This window comes from Oryzias latipes, chromosome 12, assembly GCF_002234675.1.
Source record: "Oryzias latipes chromosome 12, ASM223467v1".
Classification (NCBI taxonomy): domain Eukaryota; kingdom Metazoa; phylum Chordata; class Actinopteri; order Beloniformes; family Adrianichthyidae; genus Oryzias; species Oryzias latipes.
Window position 1 is genome coordinate 17,458,136 of NC_019870.2, and position 22,694 is coordinate 17,480,829.

Genomic DNA, 22,694 nt, shown 5'->3' on the forward strand with positions numbered 1-22,694 from the left:
CAGTGGGATTACTCCAAAAATATTTGGCATTTCCCTAAATTTGTGCAACACCAACAGCAGAAATCCTCCAAAAAACCTCAATCCATATAAAATGGTCTGCGCTCACCCCCCTTCCCCTTCCCTCTCACACGCGGCTCCGTCTCTATGACGGGAGGCGCAGCTGCGGCCCAGAGTTGATTGTCAGATAGAAAAAGACTCCCAATCACCTGTTATTGTGATTCAGCCAGCCACCGGCGAGTTGCGCTCCCCTCTCGAGTTTTTTTTACTTATGTTCCAAAGACTACCGCAAAGAGGTGTGACCGCAAGCGTCTTGCAGCAGAGGGCGGTGGTCACGTGCGCATCGGGTCTGCTGTGTCGGAGCAAAGAATTGTGGGAAATAATCCCCATTGCCTGCTTTTGTCGAAATTGGGTTGAGCACGGATGTTTGTTCTGACTAATTCCTTTTCATGTGCCTGTTTTATGTTGTTTCACTCTGAGGTATTCTTTTTTTTTTTTTTTTTGCACCATAAGTGTGAAGAGCAAATAGGAGGAAGACATTTTTAAGAGTCTGATGTGTCAAATTAAGAGCATTAAGTGTCGGCTGCTGAAGCAACTTCAAATTAAAAGCTACAAGCTTCCTCTTTGAATATAGTGAGTAGCACATTATGTGTAACGCTTCAGGCACGGCAAATGCCGCCCCCTATGAAGTGCCGCCCTGGGCGACCGCCCACATCGCCCATATCAAAAACCGCCACTGAGGGGAATGAATGGAAGCTCAGGTTGTCCTCCACAGCTGCAGACCAGAAGCACCAACACTCCACCTGCTGGTCAACATGTCAGCTCTTTCCATGCAGGTGATGAGGAGTCCAACACACTGCTCACGGACTTTGTGGACAGATAAACCAGCTCCAGACTGGTGCACTTTCCAGCCACAAATACTCCTCAATAGTGGACTTCTATAGGAGGATCTTCTCCTGAGTCACAGCATTACAAAAACAGCAGAATGTAGAGCAGGTCCTCTTGAGGGGGGGAATGGAGTTCTCCTGTGGTGGCATCCACCTTGATGGTGTGCTCATCTCAGCAGCAGACAAACAGAGACAGAAGGGGCTGGTCAAAAAGGATCTGATCTGTCCATGGGAGCTCCTTCAGTGACAAGACAGATCCATCACTGCTGCTGCTGCTGCTGCTGCTGCTGCTGCTGCTGCTGTTGCAGGACCATCTCTTTTATTGGGCTGTGCTGTTTGAGGTTTCTCCACAAATAAAAATAGACCATCTGCTAAATGAAATGATTACTTCAACCTCTGCACATAGTTACAAATGTCGTCCAATTACTCCAGTTTAGCCATGGTTCTGGGTCATGCAGGATGTATTGCTGTTAACTGTTTCATTTCATCTAAAAAAAAAAGGATTGTCTTATTTGAAATAATAAATCAGCAAGCATAATGTTTGTTTCACTCCTTTGTTTTTTTTTGTGTCAGATCACTTCTTTGCCATACTTACATGAATTAGATAATTGAAAATAAGAACTTTTTAGTAAACATTTCATGAATAAGTTTAAAAAATGATTTCAAGATTTACTAAGTAGGAAATATAAATGAAAGCTGATCAGATATTGGTTTTTATGGAAGGCCAAAAATGTATTTTAGTTAGCATTTGAGCATTCGGATGACAATTTTGTTTCTGGTATTTTTAACATGTTCTTATGGCGTTTTTCTAATGTCATGTATAAAAAAAATAAAGCTTTAATGGCATTTTGGTGTATTTCTTTATTCAAATAGTTTGAAAAAGAGTGCAGTTGTAACGTAAAAAAATACGTTGGGTGGCCCACACACACGCTCCCTGCTCTTGTAGACGTCTAGATCCATGTACGTCTTGATTTTCCTCGTCTGAGATAGAATCTGGATCTAAACTGCACGGCTGGATAGCTCTGATATTGGTCGCCATTTTTGTTGCACTGTAATGTTAGGTTGGGGGTCTGAGGGGCTGTAAGCTAGTGGGAGAGCACGTAAACAGAGAACTCTCAGTCATGGGTGATGGGAAGGGGGGGGCGCCCACAACTCAGAGGGGAATTTCTAATGAAACTACTGCTGTTGTGCTCTATAAAACAACACAGGCTTTTGATTTTGAATAAAAACGTCATAATCCTAATTAAAAGACAACTGGAAATGCTTTTAAAATAGATCAAAGTGGGACTTTAAATGAATCTGTATTTAATTTTGAAACAAAAGTATGGAAACCTCACTCTAATTATAAAAGTTTTAAAATCTGATGGAAAAGGTACAAACACCAAGTATGTAAACACAGAATACATAATTTAAAAAAAAAGACTTGAAAAAGAAATTCAGACTGTGGAAATAAAATGCAACAATTGAATTTAGTTTGAAAATAAATGGTCAACAATATTTTAAAGTTTAAACCAAACAGCAGAATTTAAATTTTCCAAAAATTACACAATTTTTGTGACTTCCTGCATTTGTCGCTGAAAGGAAGCTGACCTTCAGCCATGTTTTTCTCTCCATATTATGTACAGCGAGAGTTCCCATGTTCTTTATTTGAGCCTCACTGTTTAGTCCACCCTCAGCTGTTGTCACTGCTGAGTGGGACTTGATTCGTTTTTGCAGTTGCTAAGCTACGAACTCAACAACTCAGCGCATTTGTGTTCATATCAAGATTTTTCCGGCACTCTTTCTGGACTCCCAACAGGCCCTCAGCCGCTCCTCCAGAGAAATATCAGCCTTATCACAGAAGAATATTAATGCATATCTTGGCCTCCAGTTGACAAGTCCTTTTATATAACCTGCTGTTGGGCTGCAACTTGTGACCAAAAGGCAAATCGGGAAGAGATAACAGGAAAATGGAGCAGCTTTGAGATCACAGACTCTCATTCATGTCAATTTCGTTGAAGAACGTGCCAGGTTACAATAGAAGAGAATTCATGTTTTTACTGTTGATAAACCCTGGATCACTTTCATGCGTGCAGATGATTTTCCTTCTCTGAACCAAATACTGCAGCTAACCTTTTTTTTGACACTTTCAAAATTTTGATTTTGTTTGAAGAAGTGGACAGTAAACCTTGTCAAATAAGCTAAACTGTCCAAATATTTTAACTGAATAAAACCAAACTTTTCTTCCAACATGCTATATTTGTTTATACATTTCCTGGATTGATTTTTTATCTTAAAGCCATTGGATATTTGGAGGCAAAAAAAAATCCTTTTTTTGTTGTTGATGTTAGTTGATGCAAAAATTTATCATTTTATTCATGAAAATTCCAAATGGAGTCAGTTCAAATCAGTATGTGAGAATGGAGTCAAGCAAAGCCAGCAGCTCTGAAAGTCTAGATCCTAAAGGTTCTAGAGAAATCATCACTTTCATTCTTAAATTTACAGGCAAAGGTGCCATAGTCTACTATAACATGATCAGGATGCTCAGCAAGAACCGTGGTGATGCAACTTTAGTCAATTCAGCCCATTTTGGGTCATCTGTTATTTTTATTGTATGTCAATACAATACGCATCAGTTCAACTTTCTAAAATATTATTTGCAGATGACAACAGTGTAATCTATTCCCATAAGGATTTAGATACTCTTAAAAAAGTTGTAAATGATGAACTGGACAAGATATCTAATTGGTTTAAAGCTAACAAATTGTCGCTCAATATAAAACTAAAAATAAAACACTTTATATTGTTTGGTCTAAAATCAAATGCCATGGAATTCTCTTTTAAAATACAAATTGATCCATTTAAGAATGTTAGCTGTGTTCGTTTCCTTGGTGTACTAGTGGATGAATCCTTGTCCTGGAAATTTCATGCTAGTTTTATTAGTACGGAAATTACCAAAATTGTGAGTATCCTAGATAAAACCCGTCATTTCATGAATACAAAGGTTGCAATTATGTTGTAGTATTCAATGATATACCCATATATTAGTTACTGTAATATTGATTGGGCTAGCACACACCAAACTAAACTTGAACCTATTCTGCGTCAACAAAAACGAGCTCTGACAGTACTATTTAATGTAGGACAGTGACATTCATCTCAACCTTTGTTTTGTCAGGCCAGTGTCCTGAGTGTTTATCAAGTTAACCAACTTCAAACTGGTCAGTTTGTTTTCAATTCTGATGGAAAACTTCTTCCTCGACATTTCACCAACATGTTCAATTTTAATAATGAATTTCATGAATACCCGACTCGGGGTGGCTTTCTCATCAGAGCACCTTTCTCTGGCATAACTCATTCACAGTTCAGTGTCTTATACAGAGGATGTAAAATTTGGAACATTCTTCCTTCCTCTTTCAAAGAATTTTCACAAACTCGGTTTAAAAAAGCCCCAGGGAGGTTTCTTCTTAATAATGGTACTTTTCCATATGCCATGTCTTTTTTAGTTTGATATAAGCATGTAAATGCATGAATTGAATATGTATTTAGTTTTTACTTTACGGTATTGTTTTTTTTTTGTTTGTTTTTTTTTTTAGCGTATAGACTTATTATGGGGGTTCCCGAATGTTAAGCCCCTTGTGGGTTTTTGGCAACCATCCATCACATCCAGCATTGTTGTATATTCTGTTTTTTTTTTTTTTTGATAAGTGATAAATGAAATAAATAAATTAAAAATTAAAAAAATTACAATTACTATTATTATTGTTGTTTTTGTTACTTTTGCTATTAATATTGTTGTTATTATTATTATTGTTGTTGCTGTAGTTGTTATTATTATTCAAAGTTTATTACTTTATGGTAGCTCGGAAAAACAAAAATCATAATAACCTTGAGATACTTCAGGGCGGCTCGGAAAAAATGAGCATCTAACGTCAAAGCCTGCAGCTGTAATTTTGTTGCGCATGCGCGCTGGCGTACGGAGAGGACAGCTTTGTTTGGTTAATCGGTGCTGCGACTTTGGACGAGTCGTCTGGCTGTCTCGACATGCAGGCATGTTTTTTTTGGGTAGTGTTAGAGCTTGTCGACTTTATTTAATAGTTAGTCGTCGTTTCTCCGTGTGAACGTGTCGGACGACAGAAGTCTGCACCTCCTGTATATAAACAAAACGCGGCGAGACGCTTTTTTAAGGTGGAACGAAAAAAAGAAAAGGGAGACTTTTTTCCCCCCCAAGTTAGAAAACTTCGTGTTAGCTGCTTCGTCAAATTATGGATCCAGCTTTCCCGTTTTCGTAGGAGTTTAACACTCCGAAAGGTGTTCGTGCGAACATGAGCGAAGGGGACAGTTTACTACTGGGAAGCCGGCCCATGGCAAGTGAAAGAGGGGGAGAACATCCCTGCAGCTGCCTCCGCTTCACAGAGGAGAAAGGAGCCGCTAACGAGGCTGACCTGAGCCCTCCTGGTCAGACTTCCAGGCTTTAGTTTAGGGAAAGCCTCCTTTCGACATGGAGACGGTGGGGAAATTCGAGTTCAGTCGGAAGGACCTGATAGGACATGGCGCATTTGCTGTCGTCTTCAAAGGCAGACATCGAGAGGTAACTTCCCCCTCTTTTTAAATATTTATATTCACATCTTCATGTATGACATGTTTTAATGCAATTTCCTTATTATTACAGGCGACTAGCGTTGATTAACCGTCCTGTGTATTTGTTGTCACTGTACGTCCTTAAGAGGCCTTTGCGAACATGCAGGATATTCCTACACAAAACGTCAAGTTGGCTCTTAAAATGTGTTTTAAACACACGCTATCAGCATTAAAGCTCATTCCAAATGCACGGTTTCCATTTCCTTTCTGTCTGCATTTTTCCCCTGCTGTCGTCTTGCACAGATGCTGCAGTTTGGTGTGACAAATTCAAATGTAGGCCATCAGACTCGTATTGTTTCCCCGCACAGAGGCCATTAATAAACATGTTGAAACATCTTCCAAAGGCCGGATTGAAACAAGCGTATAAAACATCAGAGGATGGGATTACAAGAGACTACGGATGTGCTGCTCTGTAATCCATTGAAGACACTCTTTACAGCCAAAAGTGTTGAGATGAATTGTGTTATTTTAGGCTACATCATTTGGGCTTGGTTTAAAATGATTATTTTTGATTTGTATGTAAAAGTAGCACAGAAATGACCATATTTGCGTTGATTGTTTTTTTGTTGTGGCAATGCTTCTTGTCAAGACAAAAAAAAAAAATCGTCGGTGTTTATTTCCCTTTTAAAACATTTGTAGGGAGCATGCATAAGTGGGTTACAACCATGACTGTATATGAGACCTGGACTGAGTGACCCCTCCCCCCCTCACGGTCCAAACAGGAAGTGCCCTCTGGCTCCAAGAAGCCAAAATCCCATCGACTTCTACTGCAAAGTAAACATTTATGAACTGTCCAATCAGACGATAATCCCGACAATCTGTTGGTCATTTATTACAGAATATCAGTGAAATTCGAGATGAAACTGAAATATTCTGGACTGAACGGAGGTCAAACTATGAAGGATTCTAGACAGTTGCTTACATTCTTTATGTAAAGCCTTAAGAGGGACTCAGTTTTACTTTAACTTGGGGAGAAAAACAAAACGAAACTGAATTAAATTGTAAAGAGAGAATTAAAAGCCTAAAAAATGGAGGACTTTATACCTCCTGCAAGGATTAACTCTGGATCTGAAGGGATTAAATAGTGAAATGTTGAATTTCAATCAACCTGGAATGTAGGAAGTATTTGTTTTGGGAAGTTTTTTGTATAAAAAACCCACGTACTTCTAATATTATTGTAATGTCTGTCTAGAAACACGACTGGGAGGTTGCAGTAAAATGCATAAACAAGAAGAACTTGGCCAAATCTCAGACACTACTGGGGAAAGAGATCAAAATACTCAAGGTACGTGTGTTCATAGAGACAGAAGTCACCATATTTGCCGTATTCCATTAGATTTCTCATCTTTTATGAATTGAAAACGATATAATCTTTGAAATCTTTAGTCCCTTTTTCCTTTTTGGAGCAGTGAACATTGATTGAAACACGAGCTCAGCCTATTTCTGACCTCATTATTAGAAAAAGAGGTGGCTAATGTGAAAGTTGGACTCGTTTCCTGGAGGCAAACGCATATTTACAGGAGTCTGTTTTCTTTCTTTTCTGCAGGAGCTCAAACATGAGAACATTGTTGCGTTACTGGACTTTCAGGTTTGGAGCTCTCTTATCTCAAATTACATTTGCTTCATTTGCCAGTTTACTGGCTGACATATTGTGTTGTTTTTTAATTAGCCTCAGCTCGTGTTTGTGTGCATATTAGAAGTCTGTTTTAGAGGTTTGTTTTCCTCCTGGTTTCCTTAAGTTTCACATTTTTGAAGCGGTTTTGTTTTTCCAACTACACGAAAAACGGTTTTCGCTCCGTTTATGAAGCTGTTTTCCCTTCAACGCTCTCATCTTTCCAGACAACCATCCCATAATGCGCTGCTCCGTTGCCACCGGTTTCCTGTGTTTCTAACCTGTCAGCTTGTCCTCCTCACCTCTTGGTGAAGGCGTTTTGGGAAGGTGCAGCAGAAACCTCCAGTCTCTGAAGGTTTCTGCTCCTGCTTTTTCCACAAAGCTGCTCGTCCGTATCCTAGTTACCGGCGTGAAGCTCGGTGATGCATCAAGGCCCGGACGTCCCCACAGTCTTATCTGAGCCCAGCAGGTGTTCCTTTTGTCTTTGTAGTCCATGATTAACACACTGCCATCTGGTTTAAGGCCACGATGCTAATTCAATTCAGTACAGCTCTTCTTTACAAATAGAGATTCCTCATACTTTTCTTTTTAGTTTTTTTTTATTGTGTTAACTTGTAAACCCCTTTGCTAAAAGACTCTCTAGTCATCATTGGAGCCCCAACACACAGCATGAGCTGCTTTGGTGGAAACATCTGGATGGGGTTTCTTTGTCAAGTCATTCTCACTGCCTGGAGACAAGTCTCTAAGGTGAAGTCTGTGCTCAGGCTGACGTGCAGAAAGGAGCGTCGTCCGCCTCCCGCTGGAGGAGGGCAGTTTCTGAGCTCAGACGCTGGCTTCTAGGTTTCCAGGGTCGCCTCAGGAGACTGTAGATGTTCTATCCTCATGGATCAGATGGAGAGTGACCTTAACTAAACACCAAAAAGACGTCCGTTCCCCTTTTTGCTGTGGATAGTCTCTATACTGGATTATTAGTTATTCCTTTAGGTGTTTATGCGGCGCAGAAGCCAGGCGGTTTGCCGTCAGCCTGAACCTGACTCGCCGCCCGTGTCTCCCCGTTGGAGCAGCAGCCAAACTGGCTGCAGCGGCGCTGACTCAGCGGAACCGCTGTAAGCAGAGCGGCCTCCGATACTGAGTTGAGGTCGCAGCGAGAGCCGGCACTCGGCTGTTGGCTTTAGATAAGGGGGTAGTTCAGGTCAACTGGAAGGCGATGTTTCTGCCAGGCTTTTGACCGAAAATAAAACCCTTTTCTATGTTAAACTTGAAATGATCTTGTTTGCTGCTCGTGTAAAAGGATGTCAGTGTTGTCTGTGTTTTATGTTTCATGTATAAACACTTGTTGAATATTTCTGATTTTAAATGAATTAACATTTATTGATCAGTGTGTTATTGTGCGGTTGTTGTTTTTTTGTGTGTGTTTACGCTCATCTCCCCCTAACTAGGAGACGGTGAGCTCGGTGTATCTGGTAATGGAGGTAAGCCGACTTAAGCACACTGCCTTAGCTGATCTATCCCACTGTTCTGACTCCAGTTATTTATGAATTATTACGCATACATCTGTCATACTATCTCTGAAAATGAGCCTTAAAGTATTGTGTTGTCCAGATGTACTCATTTACTAAAAATAGGAAACACATTTTTCATTTTAAGCATTTTTAGTACGTAAACAAAAACAAAACCTCTTCTAATCGACACATTTAAAAAAAAAAAAATTAGAAGGAAAAACACAAACATTGCTTAAAAGCTAAGCAAAGGAGTGTTTCACAAATGAGTTTGTTTGTTGTAACAATGCTTCTTACCAATGAATCCCCAACGTTGAAAAGTTCATTTATTTTCTTATTGAATGGACTGATGGGACAATTAGTTTGTGAGATGATCAGCAGAGTTTTAAAAAAAAGAAAAAATCCAAATCTTTACCACCAAAACTAAACCGTTTATTCAGCCCCAGAATCCCACAAAGACGACTTCCTGTCATAAAACCACATTTAGTAAAAGCCTAACTGTCAAGCATGGGGGCGGAAGAGTTGTGATTGGGGCTCATTTTTGCAGCATCTGGGATTCATTTGGTTAACACAGCAACATAAAAGGTTCATAAAATATACATTGACATTTTGGAAGCTGCTCAGATTTCTGACTTTTGTTTGATTCAGAAACTTCTTATGGCACAAAACAGAAATAAAAAAGTCCAATTTTACTTTTTTAATCGCACTTTTTAGGTGATTCATGTTAATAGAAAACAATGCATACAGTAAAACCATTCAATCAGCCTAATATGGTTCAAAAGTCTCTTTTGGAAATTTTTTTAAACAAGCTTTGTTACCCAGAATGCACTGGAAGGAATAGGACTCTTAGGTGGCCTGGGAGCACGTTGAGCCCCCCCCCCCCCCATTAAAAACTGGATTACCCCCACTGCTGGATAAGTGATAAAAGATGATAAATAAAGTAAATAAAGCAGTTTACCTTAAATCTAAATTATTTTAGAATATTTAACAATAAGAAAACCACACAAAATGGAAATCAAAGATTTAAATCAACCGAAAAATGAATTAAAGTGTTTTGCATTTCGTCTTGGTTCCCAGTCGTAGAATCCACTGCTCTGTCCCATAGATTAGAATAAAAAACAACATTTATATTCTATTAAACTTTATGCATCAAAACGGAGTCATGTGGGTGACATGTCTGCCAAATTTGAAGAAAAACCGTCATCACAAATCTGCTTTAAATATGAACATTCACATATTCAGCTGTGGATTGTTTTCCCTACACTGGATCACGTTTTTTTTTTTTTTTCCTTAAAATACTGTCTTCCTTAAAGTACTGTCTTGATACAAGAAAAAAAGAAAAACTGTTCTAAATCTGTGAGCACATCCATCCCCAGCCAATGAGTCCTTTGATCTGCCTTGTTCTTTAGCCTTCTTTTAGGGTGCAGTAAAGTCAGCGCCTTTGCTTAGAAGCCCTTTTTGTTGCCGGGTTTTGCTAATATTATTCCGTTTCATGTCCTTGTTTGATCTCAGTACTGCAACGGTGGAGATCTCGCTGACTACTTACACTGTAAGTGCAACCCTTTGATTGTTCGTCCACATCAACTTGTTGGGATTGAAGAAAAGAATGGAGTCTGTTGGCACGTTCTTTCATTGATGGAATACAAATGTATTTCTGAGAAAACTGAGAGATGAAAGACTTTCAGTCTTTTGTTTTTGTTTAGCCTGCATTCATGTTGGAAAGTTTTACCTAGTAATTAATAAGAAAAACGGATCTAAATGATGGATTTAGAAAAATCGTTTGCTTTTAAAGTGAGGAGAAAGCCAATATAAAAGTAGTCAGTTTATTCAGATCAGGCAAAAAAGAAAGTGTGTTTTACCTTTAGGCAAAATTATGACAAAAAAAAGGTTTCCAAATGATTTTAACAATCCATGATTGGTATTTCTCATTTAATAAATAATTGTTTTGGTCAGAAATCTGGAAAATACTCAGTTGATTCCCAATGAGCTCCTATTAGTCCATGTAAACAATTTGAAAGCATAATAAATGTATTAAGATTATCAATAATCTGTGTTAAGATTATTAATTTGTATGTACTGCATTTTCTTTAAGTGATCTAAGGTGCAAAGTTGAACCTTAAAGCTTTTGGAGAAACCTTATTATCCTTGTAGATTTAAATCCAGCGTTTCTTCCATATTTATGAAGGGACCAGACTGACATCTTTCATAAAACAACCATAAAAATACAAACAAACAAAAAAATGTTAACATTAGATTGTAGTTTTCCCAGTAGGATGTTATTAAAACCAGCCCCCAGTGGTCATTGAATGAACTGCACCATTTTGTACTGTTAGGGTGAGACAAAAACTGAGAACCAACCTGCATCCGTCCGCCATGAACCTGCCACGTCACACTGTGTCACTGTCATCTGTTTGCAGCCAAGGGCACTCTGAGTGAGGACACCATTCGAGTGTTCCTGCAGCAGATTGTGGGGGCCATTAAAGTCCTACAGAGCAAAGGAATCATCCACCGAGACCTGAAACCACAGAACATCCTGCTCTCATACCCAGCAGGACGCAAGTCCCACTGCAACAACATCTGCATCAAGATCGGTACGTTTGGAGAGCCAACCTGCAGGGCTTTTTAGAATTTAACATTTCTTATTCGTACAGAAGAAATTCTGCTGCTTCCTTCTTAGCGAATCACCTGCCTTTCTTGAATCCTATCTGCTACTGTTTTACTCTAACCTCCATGTCCTCCCTGTAAGGAATTTTATTTTCTACTGTCAGAAAGTGGGTGGCACGTTCCAGAAGGAAACTCGTAACTTTTCTGTTGTATTTCTTATATTTAGCCGTGTCAGCATTAATCACATCAGTGCAGGGACAGCTTCTTTTTTTTTTTTTTTTTTAAAGAAATGCTATTATTTTTCATAGATAGTTTTCAGTTTCTTTTTGCTTCGGGGGTGGGGGGTTGTTTGACTTGACCTTTCTCTTTTTAAAGTGAAAAAAGCCCAGATGTCATGGGTTATAGTTCATATATTAGTGGTGCCATTTAGAAATGTCACGTCTCTGCATCTTTTGCCCCCTCGTGGCCCCGCTTTGTGGGCGGGAACTCCCTTCATGGGTGCAGCGTCGTCCCAGCTGTCACTAAAGTTCAGGTTTTCACCGATAACCCCCGGGTCAGCTCCTATGGCCGCAGTTGTTTTTCTCCAACAAATGAAAGAAAAGCTGCTAAAAAGGTCTGATCACTGCTGCTTTGTTGTGTTCTCTCCACCTATTTGGAACTGGTCTCTCTGTTTTTGTGGATTCTTTCCATCAGATGAAAGTTTCTTTTGTGTAAGGGTGTGTAAATGCACCATTGAGCACATAAACAGCCCACACATCCGCCCCGAAAGAGGTTCTGCTGGTCACGGGTCATTTAGGACCCCCTCATGCTTTCACGCTTGTTGGAATTCACTGGCCTGGGCAGTTTTATTTTCTGTCAGGGATGACATATTTATTTATTTGGGTTTGTGCTTCTAGTTTAAGCTTTCTAAAAAAAGAAGGCTCCTTTCAGGACCTAATGTAATTCTCAAAAAAGTGGAAAAATGTTGCTTTTTAAAGTGTTTGTGCAGCAAAATAAGGCAAATTGTTCTAATGATGTGAATTTCTCTGCAATTTGAATAAAAATGAGTTTTACCTGATAGATGTAAATACAACAAAATGCAATAATTTGAATGAAGAATAGTTTATTTGGGGGGCATTTTTCAGGTATCTTTAAGGGTTCATGTTGTTATCGTGCAACATTACACACTGCCAGAATTATCTAGATGATGCTCAGACTTATTCATTTGATATATATATATATATATATTTATTTTGGTAAATAGCATTTCAAAGCCCTTTTATGACCCAATCTGCTGAAACGGCTCTTTTTGGTGTTTATAACATGTTCTTTTAGCCTTTTTTCTGATAACCGAGGATATTAACAAGGAAAATTGAGCTTAAAATTGCATTTCTGAGTTTGTCTTTATTGGAATCGTTGTGAATCAGGAGCAGATGAAAAGGTGCTGATTAAACAAACCAAACAAAAAAAGATTGAATTTGTGACGTAGAAAATTCACTGGACGGGTCACAAGCTCCCTGCTCAGCTCTGCAATAGTGAGGGGAAAAGGGGCGGGGTCGCCGCCCACAACTGGAAGGCGATTTTTAAATGAACACCTGCCACTCTGCAGAAACAGGTTTTTATTTGGGCTAAAATTTACATACACATAATTGAAAGAGCGTGAGGAAGACTTTAAAAGAGCTCAAAAGATGATCAAAGTGGGTCTTTAAAGGTTTTCATGTTTTAAATTGTGTTGAATTTGAGGTGTTTAGACTCTAAACACCTCAAATTCTAACAGTTAGAGGAACATTTTGTTCACATCTCAAGTCTTTAGTTTGGGTTTCATGGCTTTCAACGTGTCTTTAACCTCTTGAAACTTGGGGTCCACATGCAAGGACATCACAGTGTGAGTTTTATTTTCACTGTAGTTAATTTTGATTACCTGGAGCCCTGTGACTACAAAATAAAAAAAATCAAAACAGCATATCAGACAAGAACTCGGGTCTCAAGTGGTTAAATAACACAACACAATCCAAAACCTCACTTTAAGTTCTTCACTTTATTTTTCTGTTTCCAGCGGACTTTGGCTTCGCCAGATACCTTCAGAGCAACATGATGGCAGCTACACTCTGTGGCTCCCCCATGTATATGGTAAACAAAGTTTACGTTTTATTTACGTCTAAATTCAGAAGACAGGTTCTTTGTTGTAATAGATTCCTAACAACAACTTTTCTATCTTTGGAAAAGTATTAAAAACTGGAAGTGTATAGTTTTGTCTTAATTTCATTATGTTAAACAAAAAAAAACAGTACTGAAAATTTTTAATTTTACTAAATCATTGTCCCAACAGGCTCCTGAAGTTATCATGTCCCAAAACTATGATGCCAGGGCTGACCTGTGGAGTGTAGGAACCATAGTGTTTCAGTGTTTGACTGGGAAGGCCCCGTTTCAAGTAAGTGCACAGATGTGGACAGTCTCCTTAAAATTGTTGAAAAAGTCGAAGTCTTATCTTATATTTACTCCATTTATTTACTAAGTTTTTGATGCAAAATGTACACCCTTCTCAATACAATGACGTTTTTATCCAGTTTACCACCGAAATGAGAAAACTGTATTACTTTCATTTAAAAATGAACGTTTCTCACATCCACAAACGTATGTCAAAGGATAAAATGCTGAAAACCCCAAAAAAACAAAAACAGTGGGTTAGCGGCTCTATGTGAATGTTGAGGGTCTTTACATTGTATTTAAGCTAAACTAATCTGGAATCGGTAGACGACAAACTCCTGAGTGTGTAAGGTAAGCAATATCTTTGGCCTAACTGAAATAAGATGAACCATTTTATGTTCTTGTTTATTCTTTAAAAGTGAAATATTGATTTCTTCAGTGAACTAGCCCTCATGGCTACAGATCCTTCTGTCATGTAGGAGCCAGTGGAGGAGAGGAAATGGCCAAATGTGTGACACTCAATCTTTACAGGCTAGCAGAGTGGAAAATGACTTCAAGCCTCCAGACACTAAGTGGGGGGATAATAAGGGACTGGGTGGGCGGGGTCGTTACAGACCTTGGTTTTTCAACTGGTTATAAATAGACGGTGCTTCCTCTATGACAGGTAATAGGCTTGAAATCAGTGGGTATTCCTGATGTTCCAATGAAAACTATTTTATTCATATATATATATATATATATATATATATATATATATATATATATATATATATATATATATATATATATATAATATATATATAAAAACGCCCCTCTCACCCTCCGCGGGTGGTTTCTCCTCCAAGCTCGGGTCCTCTACCAGAGGCCTGGGTGCTTGAGGGTCCTACGCAGTATCTTAGCTGTTCCTAGCACTGCACTTTTCTGGACTGAGAGGTCTGAGGTCTTTCCAGGTATCTGTTGTAGCCACTCCTCCAGCTTGGGGGTTACTGCCCCGAGTGCTCCAATTACCACAGGCACCACTGTCACCTTCACTTTCCAGGCTTTCTCCAGTTCTTCTCTGAGTCCCTGGTATTTCTCCAGTTTCTCATGTTCCTTCTTCCTGATGTTCCCATCGCTTGGCAATGCCACATCCACCACAACGGCTTTCCTCTGTTCTTTATCCACCACTACAATGTCTGGTTGGTTCGCCATTACCATCCTATCAGTCTGGATCTGGAAGTCCCACAGGATCTTTGCCCTCTCATTCTCTACAACCTTCGGAGGTGTTTCCCATTTTGACCTTGGGGTTTCCAGTTCATATTCTGCACACATGTTCCTGTATATTATTCCAGCCACTTGATTGTGGCGCTCCATGTATGCTTTCCCTGCCAGCATCTTACACCCTGCAGTTATGTGCTGGATTGTTTCAGGTGCCTCTTTACGCAGCCTACACCTTGGGTCTTGTCTGGTGTGGTAGATCTGAGCCTCTATTGCTCTGGTGCTCAGGGCTTGTTCCTGGGCTGCCAGGATGAGCGCTTCGGTGCTGTCCTGTAGGCCAGCCCTTTCTATCCATTGGTAGGACTTCTTGATATCAGCCTCTTCAGTTATGGTCCGGTGGTACATCCCATGCAGGGGTTTGTCCTCCCATGAGGATCTGTCCTCCAGCACTGTATCCTCTGTTCTCCATTGCCTGAGACATTCACTGAGCACACTGTCAGTTGGGGCCTTGAGCTTGATGTATTCATGGATCTTGGATGTTTCATCCTGGATAGTGGCTTCTACGCTCACTAGTCCTCGGCCTCCTTCCTTGCGGCTAGCATACAGTCTCAGGGTGCTGGATTTGGGATGGAACCCTCCATGCATGGTGAGGAGCTTTCGTGTTTTAACATCCGCGGTCTGTATCTCTTCCTTTGGCCATCTTATTATTCCTGCAGGGTATCTGATAACGGGCAGTGCGTAGCTGTTTATTGCCCGGGTCTTATTTTTGCCATTGAGCTGGCTTCTCAGGACTTGCCTTACTCGTTGGAGGTATTTAGCTGTTGCAGCTTTCCTTGTTGCCTGCTTCAGGTTGCCATTTGCCTGCGGGATTCCAAGGTACTTGGAATATATATATATATATATATATATATATATATATATATACACATATACACATATACACACTGATGAATCAAAGTTGTAGCTTTCTCCTCTGCCAACAAAGGGTTGAATTCATTCCCTCTTTGGGTTTTTTGGCCATGAAACTGTCACAAGTTCATGACAGTTCATGGACTTTATGTACTGTTTATGTCATGTATGTGGAGTTTTATGGTGTTTCTCACCACATGATGAGACCATTGCCTGAAAATGAGAACTGGACTGAGTGACCTCTTCTTTCAGGCGTTCCAAATAGGAAGTACCTACCGGTACCAAGAGGCCAAAATTCCAAAGACTTCGATAGAGCAATAAACCGATATAACTCAGTCATCCATTTGTCATCCAGTTTTCTCATGATGTATTTTCTGCTGTGCAACTTATTCAAGTTCTAATTGACCAATCAGATTCCTCAATAAAAGTACCTGTTCTCACGTCAAACGTTTCAAATGTATGACAGATTTCATGTAGCCCACTTTCAAGTGGTAGGGGTGTGGACTTCCATCCAGCTCACTCCTAATTGGCAAAGGGGTTGCTGTACAAATGTGGATTTGGGTCGATTCGGACCAATCACTGCTTACCTGCGACGTCTGGCTCATGCCTGTTGGCGTTCGTATCACGAAAAGTTCATTTGATTTGGTTGGAGCCATTCTTTATGGATGACATGACACTCACTGAGTCCAGTGCTCAGATACAGTCCCTCCATCCAATCTAAGTCCCTCCATCCAATCTAAGATTGGTATTTGGTGTTTTCTTGAGTGTGTGGAGGGTACTGCAAATGCATCCCACCCTGTGATGGTAATCAATCTGCTGCTCTCACCGCATTATTTTCTTTTGCTTGTGACTGTTGTCCTCAGGCCAGCAGTCCTCAGGACCTGCGGCTCTTCTACGAGAAGAACAAGAATCTCAGCCCCAAGTAAGAGCTTACAGGGAAATGTCACCACCGTCTGTTTTCTGAAAAGAGCAAAAAAAACGGCTGCTTTCTCTGCAGTAACAGTTGTTTTAATTGTAGCATTCCAAGAGAAACTTCTCAGCACCTGAGGCACCTGCTCCTGGGTCTGCTGCAGCGCAACCACAAGGAGCGAATGGACTTTGGTCAGTGAGCATCAAGCAAAGCAGCCAGCAAAGTCACCACGTCAATAAAAGTCTCCAAACTGTAGCGTGATGCAGGAAGGGAGCAAAATACAGTCAAATGTTTCTAAACGTTAACAAAGGAACATTTACCGTAATTTCTGGACTAAAGAGCGCAGCTGATTACAAGCCACACCCATTACATTTTTAAAGGATAAACCATTTTGTACATACATAAACCGCACCTGTCTATTAGCTGCATGTGCCCACATTGAAAAATATGTTGTAGAATGAGGATGTCTATGTGCTGAAACCGCGCGCGTGTGTTAGAAAGAGGGGAGAGCTCGCAGCGGAAGCGTGTTGGGGGTGCCCGTTCATGTTTGAAACACAGAGTAAAGGGGAACTGTAATAAAAGACGGTTTCCCCCAGAAAAGATGTGAATGATTCTTTATTAACCAGCTCTGGAGGCTCTGAGGGTTAAACCGCGACACCGCAACTCCTGCTGCTTCATCACTGCGGTGATCAAAAATCCCACACCGTCACAGCTCTATTCCAAACAGTGCCTGTGATGCGATAGTAACACGGCGCCTCTGCACAGCACGCGCCTCCTGTGCACTGAAACCATGGAAGTCTTCCTCCTCAGAGTCAGATTGGAATAGCGTCAGACATTCTTCACCACACACTCTCTTAGTGTCTCCTTCGTTGTCGCTGTCAGTGTCACTCTCATCCTGAGCCAAATTCTCTCCTGAGCTTCCACTGTCCTCTCCGTCACGCAGCAGACCGGCTTTTCCAAACCCGTTGGTGATGGTAGATTTTTTCACACGGCTTTTAATGATTGCTTTTAACTTGAAAGCTGCGTCATATGCATTTCTTCTTGCATTTTCCATGATGAGGGTCTGTTCGTGCTATTCATTCACAAAGCAGGAATTTACATTAAACTTGTGTCTTCCTCGACACATATACGGTAATCCCCCTGTCTCAGTTTTACCCTTTCTGCTCGAGCATACTTCTGTTTTTTCAAAATGGCTGCTAGGAATACAACAACAAACCTTTAGATGGCAATACTCTTAAACTATTTTCACAATACCCTCTGTAAGACACGTTTACGCTGCCACTGCCAATGAACAGTCCATGTAAACGCGCGTAAATGCATGTTTCGGGCTTTCGCTTTCAAAACTCTCACGTTTGCGGTTTGCTACACACATTTTTAGAAACACTTGGCCACTGAGTGCATTAAACCAGGACGAACTTTAACCGATCAGAGACTCTGATTTGGCAGTGACGTATTCATGGAAGTGCCAACCGTTTGAACATTGATCATGGAGCAGAAATTAGTAACTGCGGTTTGTCCCCGGCCGTGGTTATGACCTGTGCGAGAAAAATCCTGGAGAAAGATTCGTGAGATTTGCAGCAGTGAACATTTTGCACTAACCCTCTTCCAAACTGTAGGCAGTGGAGATCTGCTAGTAAACAGAAAAAGAAGACAAAGGCTCCGCCTCCCCATGCGCATGACATGACTGATGTGCCACTTTAAAGTAAAAGCGCAAGATATTCAGATAACTTGCGATTTGCGACATTAGTGATCAATATTGTTATGACGATATAACTTGCGATACATGAACAAAAAGCAAAACAACTCAATATATCATTTCCATTTCACTGCAACAGTTTAATAAATAAATAAAAAAACTTAAATTACTCTCCAAATGACCCTCATCCACTTTGGAGGTGAATATCGACCATCAAAGGGCTCCATCCGATTGGTCAAATGCATAAAGGGATTTATTTGATTTGGTAAATACCTCAAGCTGCCATAAGATTGCTCCAGCACATTTATCGCAATTTGTGCCGACTTTTTCGATGTGCGCATTGCATAGCTTGATATCGCGATAACAATAAATTTGCCGGCAGAAAAAAATTTTTGGTTATGTAAGTGGGCTGTTTATTAAATGTCATTTTTAGTTTATTTGAATCTTCTTTGTTTGTTGGCAGATGAGTTCTTTTGTCATCCGTTCCTGGAGGCTAGCTCTTCTGTCAAAAAGAGTGAGTAAAATGAGGAAGAGCTGGGATCGCTCCAGTGTGTGATGAAGGCTTTGCTCCTGTTTGTCTTCTGACTGTGTTGCATTTGTTTGCAGCGGCTCCCACGGCGACGATGACCTGCTTACCGAGCTCAGCCTCAGCCAGCTCCTGCAGTAGCTCCTCCACCTCTCACCTCGCCTCGCCACCGGTTCGTACTCCCATGATGCTTTTCTCACCAAGTTCTGAAGAAATGTTTATTTCAGGCAGGATATTCTGACCTACAAACGTCCATATTTAACTCTCCCCTCATTGGTTGCTGTTGTCTACTTGAGCTGCTTTTTTTCCCTCCTCCCGCTGCAGCAGTCTCTTGCCGAGACTCAGCGTGCCAAAGCCGTAGCCTCCCCGACCCAGGAGGCCACTGGTTTCCTTCTCAAAGACTCGTCTGGGGGAGGCGGCAGCAGCAAGAACTCCTCGTCCTGCGACACTGATGACTTTGTCATCGTGCCAGCTCATTTCACCAGTAAAGTTTATCATTTCCCTTTAATAAAAAATGCATCAGAGTTCTGTGTGTAGTTCTAGCTTGGGTTCCAATTCTTCATAGTGGCAGTGGAAGAAGTAGAACTGTTCCTGAAACTCTGCTGGATTGTAGCATTCAGTTGCTTTATGTTGCGTTGTACACAAGAGGCTTGTTACAACGAATTTCTGGTGCTCTCCAGCTGCTTGAGCTAAATAAAGTAAAGTTACTTAGATATTAGAATAAAATAGATAATGGAAAATGTGTGGAACTATGGATGTATACAGTTTTACAACTTACATACATGTATTGCACGTAGCTTTTATTGCACTTCCAGGCTGTTAATAATTGCATATGATTGGTATACAAATGTTACCGTGTTTTTATAATTGAGGTTCACATTTTGTTCAGGATGTTGACAGCTGTGGGGAAAAAACTGTTTTTCTGTCTATTGTGTGATCTGTACCACCGGTAGTGTTGGGATGGTGGGAGTCCTTGATTATTTGTTTGGCTCTGCAGGGCTCCAGACTAACTTTTTTCAGTAGGAGCACTGTGGCCCCTAACTGAAAATTTTAGGGGCGCAACCAGAAAATTTAGGGGCGCATACCGTAAATCAACATGCTAACCAAATCTACTAATTTCCACTGTATTACTAATAAATACATTAATAATAGATGCAGAAATTACAATGTGCTGTTTCAAATTCAGTGTCACATTTTATTCTGCACTTTTGAAGATGCAACAAGAAAGTAAACTGACAGCACCATCGCTGTCATGACAGTACAAATAAGTAAAGAAAACATATGGAAATGTAGTGGTGACACCAAATAAGTGCAGCCAAGATGCACAATAAGCGTGTTTGAGATCACCCAGGTGAACTCAACGCTGCGCAGATCACCTGGTGTGTGACATATATTTTTGTTTTTGCTCCAACATCAACTGTCAATCATCACAAAAATATTGCGAGAAAGGGGTGGGAGCAAGGGGCAAACCTACCCGGACACAGCTGGAAACTGAACTGACTGAAAGCTGCCCTACAGACTACAAAACAATGCATTATGGGACATGTGTCCTGATGGTTTTTGTAGTGGAGTGATTAATTAAAATAATTTAAAATACCAATTCATTAAAAAAGGCTACATGTATTATAAAACATTAAAATAATCATAAAATATATAATAACACAGATCATACTAAGGGGGAGAAGAATATTAAAACTAAATTGAATGTTAAGGACAACTCCATCTTCCTGTTCTCCTTCAGTCTTGCTGCAGATCCGGCCCCCTGGTTTTCCTAATGATCCAGGCGAGGTGCCGGTTCATCTCAAACACGTCTATCGTTGCATTTTCCCGACGTATTTTCAGTGTGTCTAAAACTAATGTTGTTTTTACTCGAACATGTTTAAAGTTCAAGCCCCGTTAGCTGTCACGCATGTAAGTGTGGGACATTTATTCTCCTCAGCTGACCCGACTCCGTCCCGCGGGAGCGGTGTGCTCCCGTAACGGCCGTGCATAACCGTTTGATGCGCCGCCGTAACCGTAACCAAAACCTAAACCTTCCTCCGGGTCTGTGCGGCCCAGAGAAAAGTTCAGCACGGACTGCATGTATTTAGAAAATTACGAGCGAATAAATACGTTCTAAAGGAAAGTAAGGAACTCCTTAATGTGGTCCGGGGAGGGGGCTGTCAGGTTTCCTGCTTTCAAGCCCCGTCATTGTCACGCCCCCAAGAGTCATATACCCCACTGTGATTGTTTGGTCATCTCCGTGCACGACAATGAAAAAGTGTCATTCATACAAACTGGCGGCCTGCAGTAACATTAAACCTTCATATTAAGGCGGGGGCCGCAAAATATCATCTTGGGGGCCGCAAATAGCCTGCGGGCCGCGAGTTTGAGACCCCTGCTGTACACTCTGGCACTGGTACACTAGCCGCAGGTCGGAAGAACGAATCAATAGTTCGCTTACCCATAGCTCAGACGCACATATCAGGTTGTGACATTTGTCTCCGTTTCCTTCCCACAGATGTTTACGCGCGCGCGATTATCTCTAGGCCCCGCCCCCTCCACGCATTTTAGCCACTCACAGTGGCTTTCCCTATTCTTCTCACACGCAGTGGCCGCCTCACAGACAGGCATCACGCGAGAGTGGACGTGCTCGCGTTTGATGAGTATGTGCGCGAGTGTGTGTGTCTGCCTGCGTGCGTGTGCGCTCGTGTCTCATTGATTATTTCATTGATCATTGACGTGCCCCTTCCACGTTTAATGTATAAAAAATACGGAGGGTGGGGGAGGCAAATTTACTGGTCGCGCATGTGCGACTGGATGTAAAATTCAGTCGCACACTCTCAAATTTTGGTCGCAAAATGCGACCAATTGCTCGCAGTCTGGAGCCCTGCTCTGCTCGTGTAGCGAGAGCTGGCGATGTCGTCTAGGCTGGGCAGGGGGAAGCTGGTGATTTCTGGGCAGAGTTGATCCTGTCTGTGGCCGAGCATCCTGCATAACAGGCTGTGATGCAGGACGTGAGGATGCTCTCGATGGTGGCTCTGTAGAAGCTCACCAGCAGCTTCTTGTCCAGGTTGTTCCTCCTGAGTATTCTCAGGAAGTGGAGTCGCTGCTGGGCCTCCCCTACTGCCACTGTGGTGTTTGCAGTCCAGGAGAGGTCCTCAGTGATCAGCACACCCAGGTAGAGGATAGAACGGACCCTGTCCACACTGACCCCATTTATATACAGTGGGGGCGGGTCCACTCTCCCCTTTCTGAAATCCAGGATTACTTCTTTGGTGTTTGTGGTGTTCAGGTGGAGGTTGTTTTCTGAACACCACTTTCCCAGTCTGTTGACCTCATCCCTGTAGTGCAGGGGTGGGCAAACTGCGGCCCCCGGGCTGGATTCGGCCCGCCTCCATGTTTGGTCCGGCCCACAGAACAATATCAGAGACCCATGTTTTTGTTTTGTTTTTTAATCTGGCCACACGATCAAGACGTGACATTTTCTTCCCCCTTTCTGCAGTCTGTGCTCCAACCTGAAACCCTCTCCGAATCTCTGTCAAACAGAACAGAAGACAGTCTTCCCTTTCTACATTGCAGTTCATCTTTCCTGGTTTAGCTCATTCTTTTAGAGCAATCATGTTGCTGTTTTTAAACAGCGCACCCTGTTCTGTGTCCTGATTGGCTGGAGGCCTTGTCAATCAATCTCCTCAATCCGTGCTATGTCTCCTGTACAGAAACGCGGAACTCTTCAGATCAGAAATCTGTGATCGATCAGATCTTTGTTTTCATTCTAAGATCCTGGACCTAATTTCTATGAAGGTTTGAGAATTTAAAAAAGAGAAAAAATGGTGAAAATGAGAAAAGTGT

At 41.2% G+C, this 22,694-nt stretch overlaps 1 protein-coding gene across 2 annotated transcripts in view; it reads left to right on the forward strand.

Annotated features, from left to right (window-relative positions):
* Positions 1-4,816: 4,816 nt before the first annotated feature.
* The window catches only part of ulk1 (unc-51 like autophagy activating kinase 1), a 29,284-nt gene continuing 11,406 nt past the window's right edge, over positions 4,817-22,694 (forward strand). The window contains exons 1-13 of one of the 2 annotated variants that reach the window (XM_011481918.3): positions 4,817-5,454; positions 6,697-6,789; positions 7,051-7,092; positions 8,556-8,588; positions 10,128-10,164; positions 11,033-11,206; positions 13,255-13,328; positions 13,528-13,629; positions 16,595-16,653; positions 16,750-16,832; positions 18,801-18,851; positions 18,944-19,035; positions 19,188-19,347. In XM_011481918.3, coding sequence (XP_011480220.1) covers positions 5,365-5,454; positions 6,697-6,789; positions 7,051-7,092; positions 8,556-8,588; positions 10,128-10,164; positions 11,033-11,206; positions 13,255-13,328; positions 13,528-13,629; positions 16,595-16,653; positions 16,750-16,832; positions 18,801-18,851; positions 18,944-19,035; positions 19,188-19,347 — 1,090 coding nt within the window. In that variant the 5' untranslated portion in view covers positions 4,817-5,364. The remainder of the gene's footprint in view (positions 5,455-6,696; positions 6,790-7,050; positions 7,093-8,555; positions 8,589-10,127; positions 10,165-11,032; positions 11,207-13,254; positions 13,329-13,527; positions 13,630-16,594; positions 16,654-16,749; positions 16,833-18,800; positions 18,852-18,943; positions 19,036-19,187; positions 19,348-22,694) is intronic. The other variant, XM_020707782.2, reaches the window with a different exon arrangement.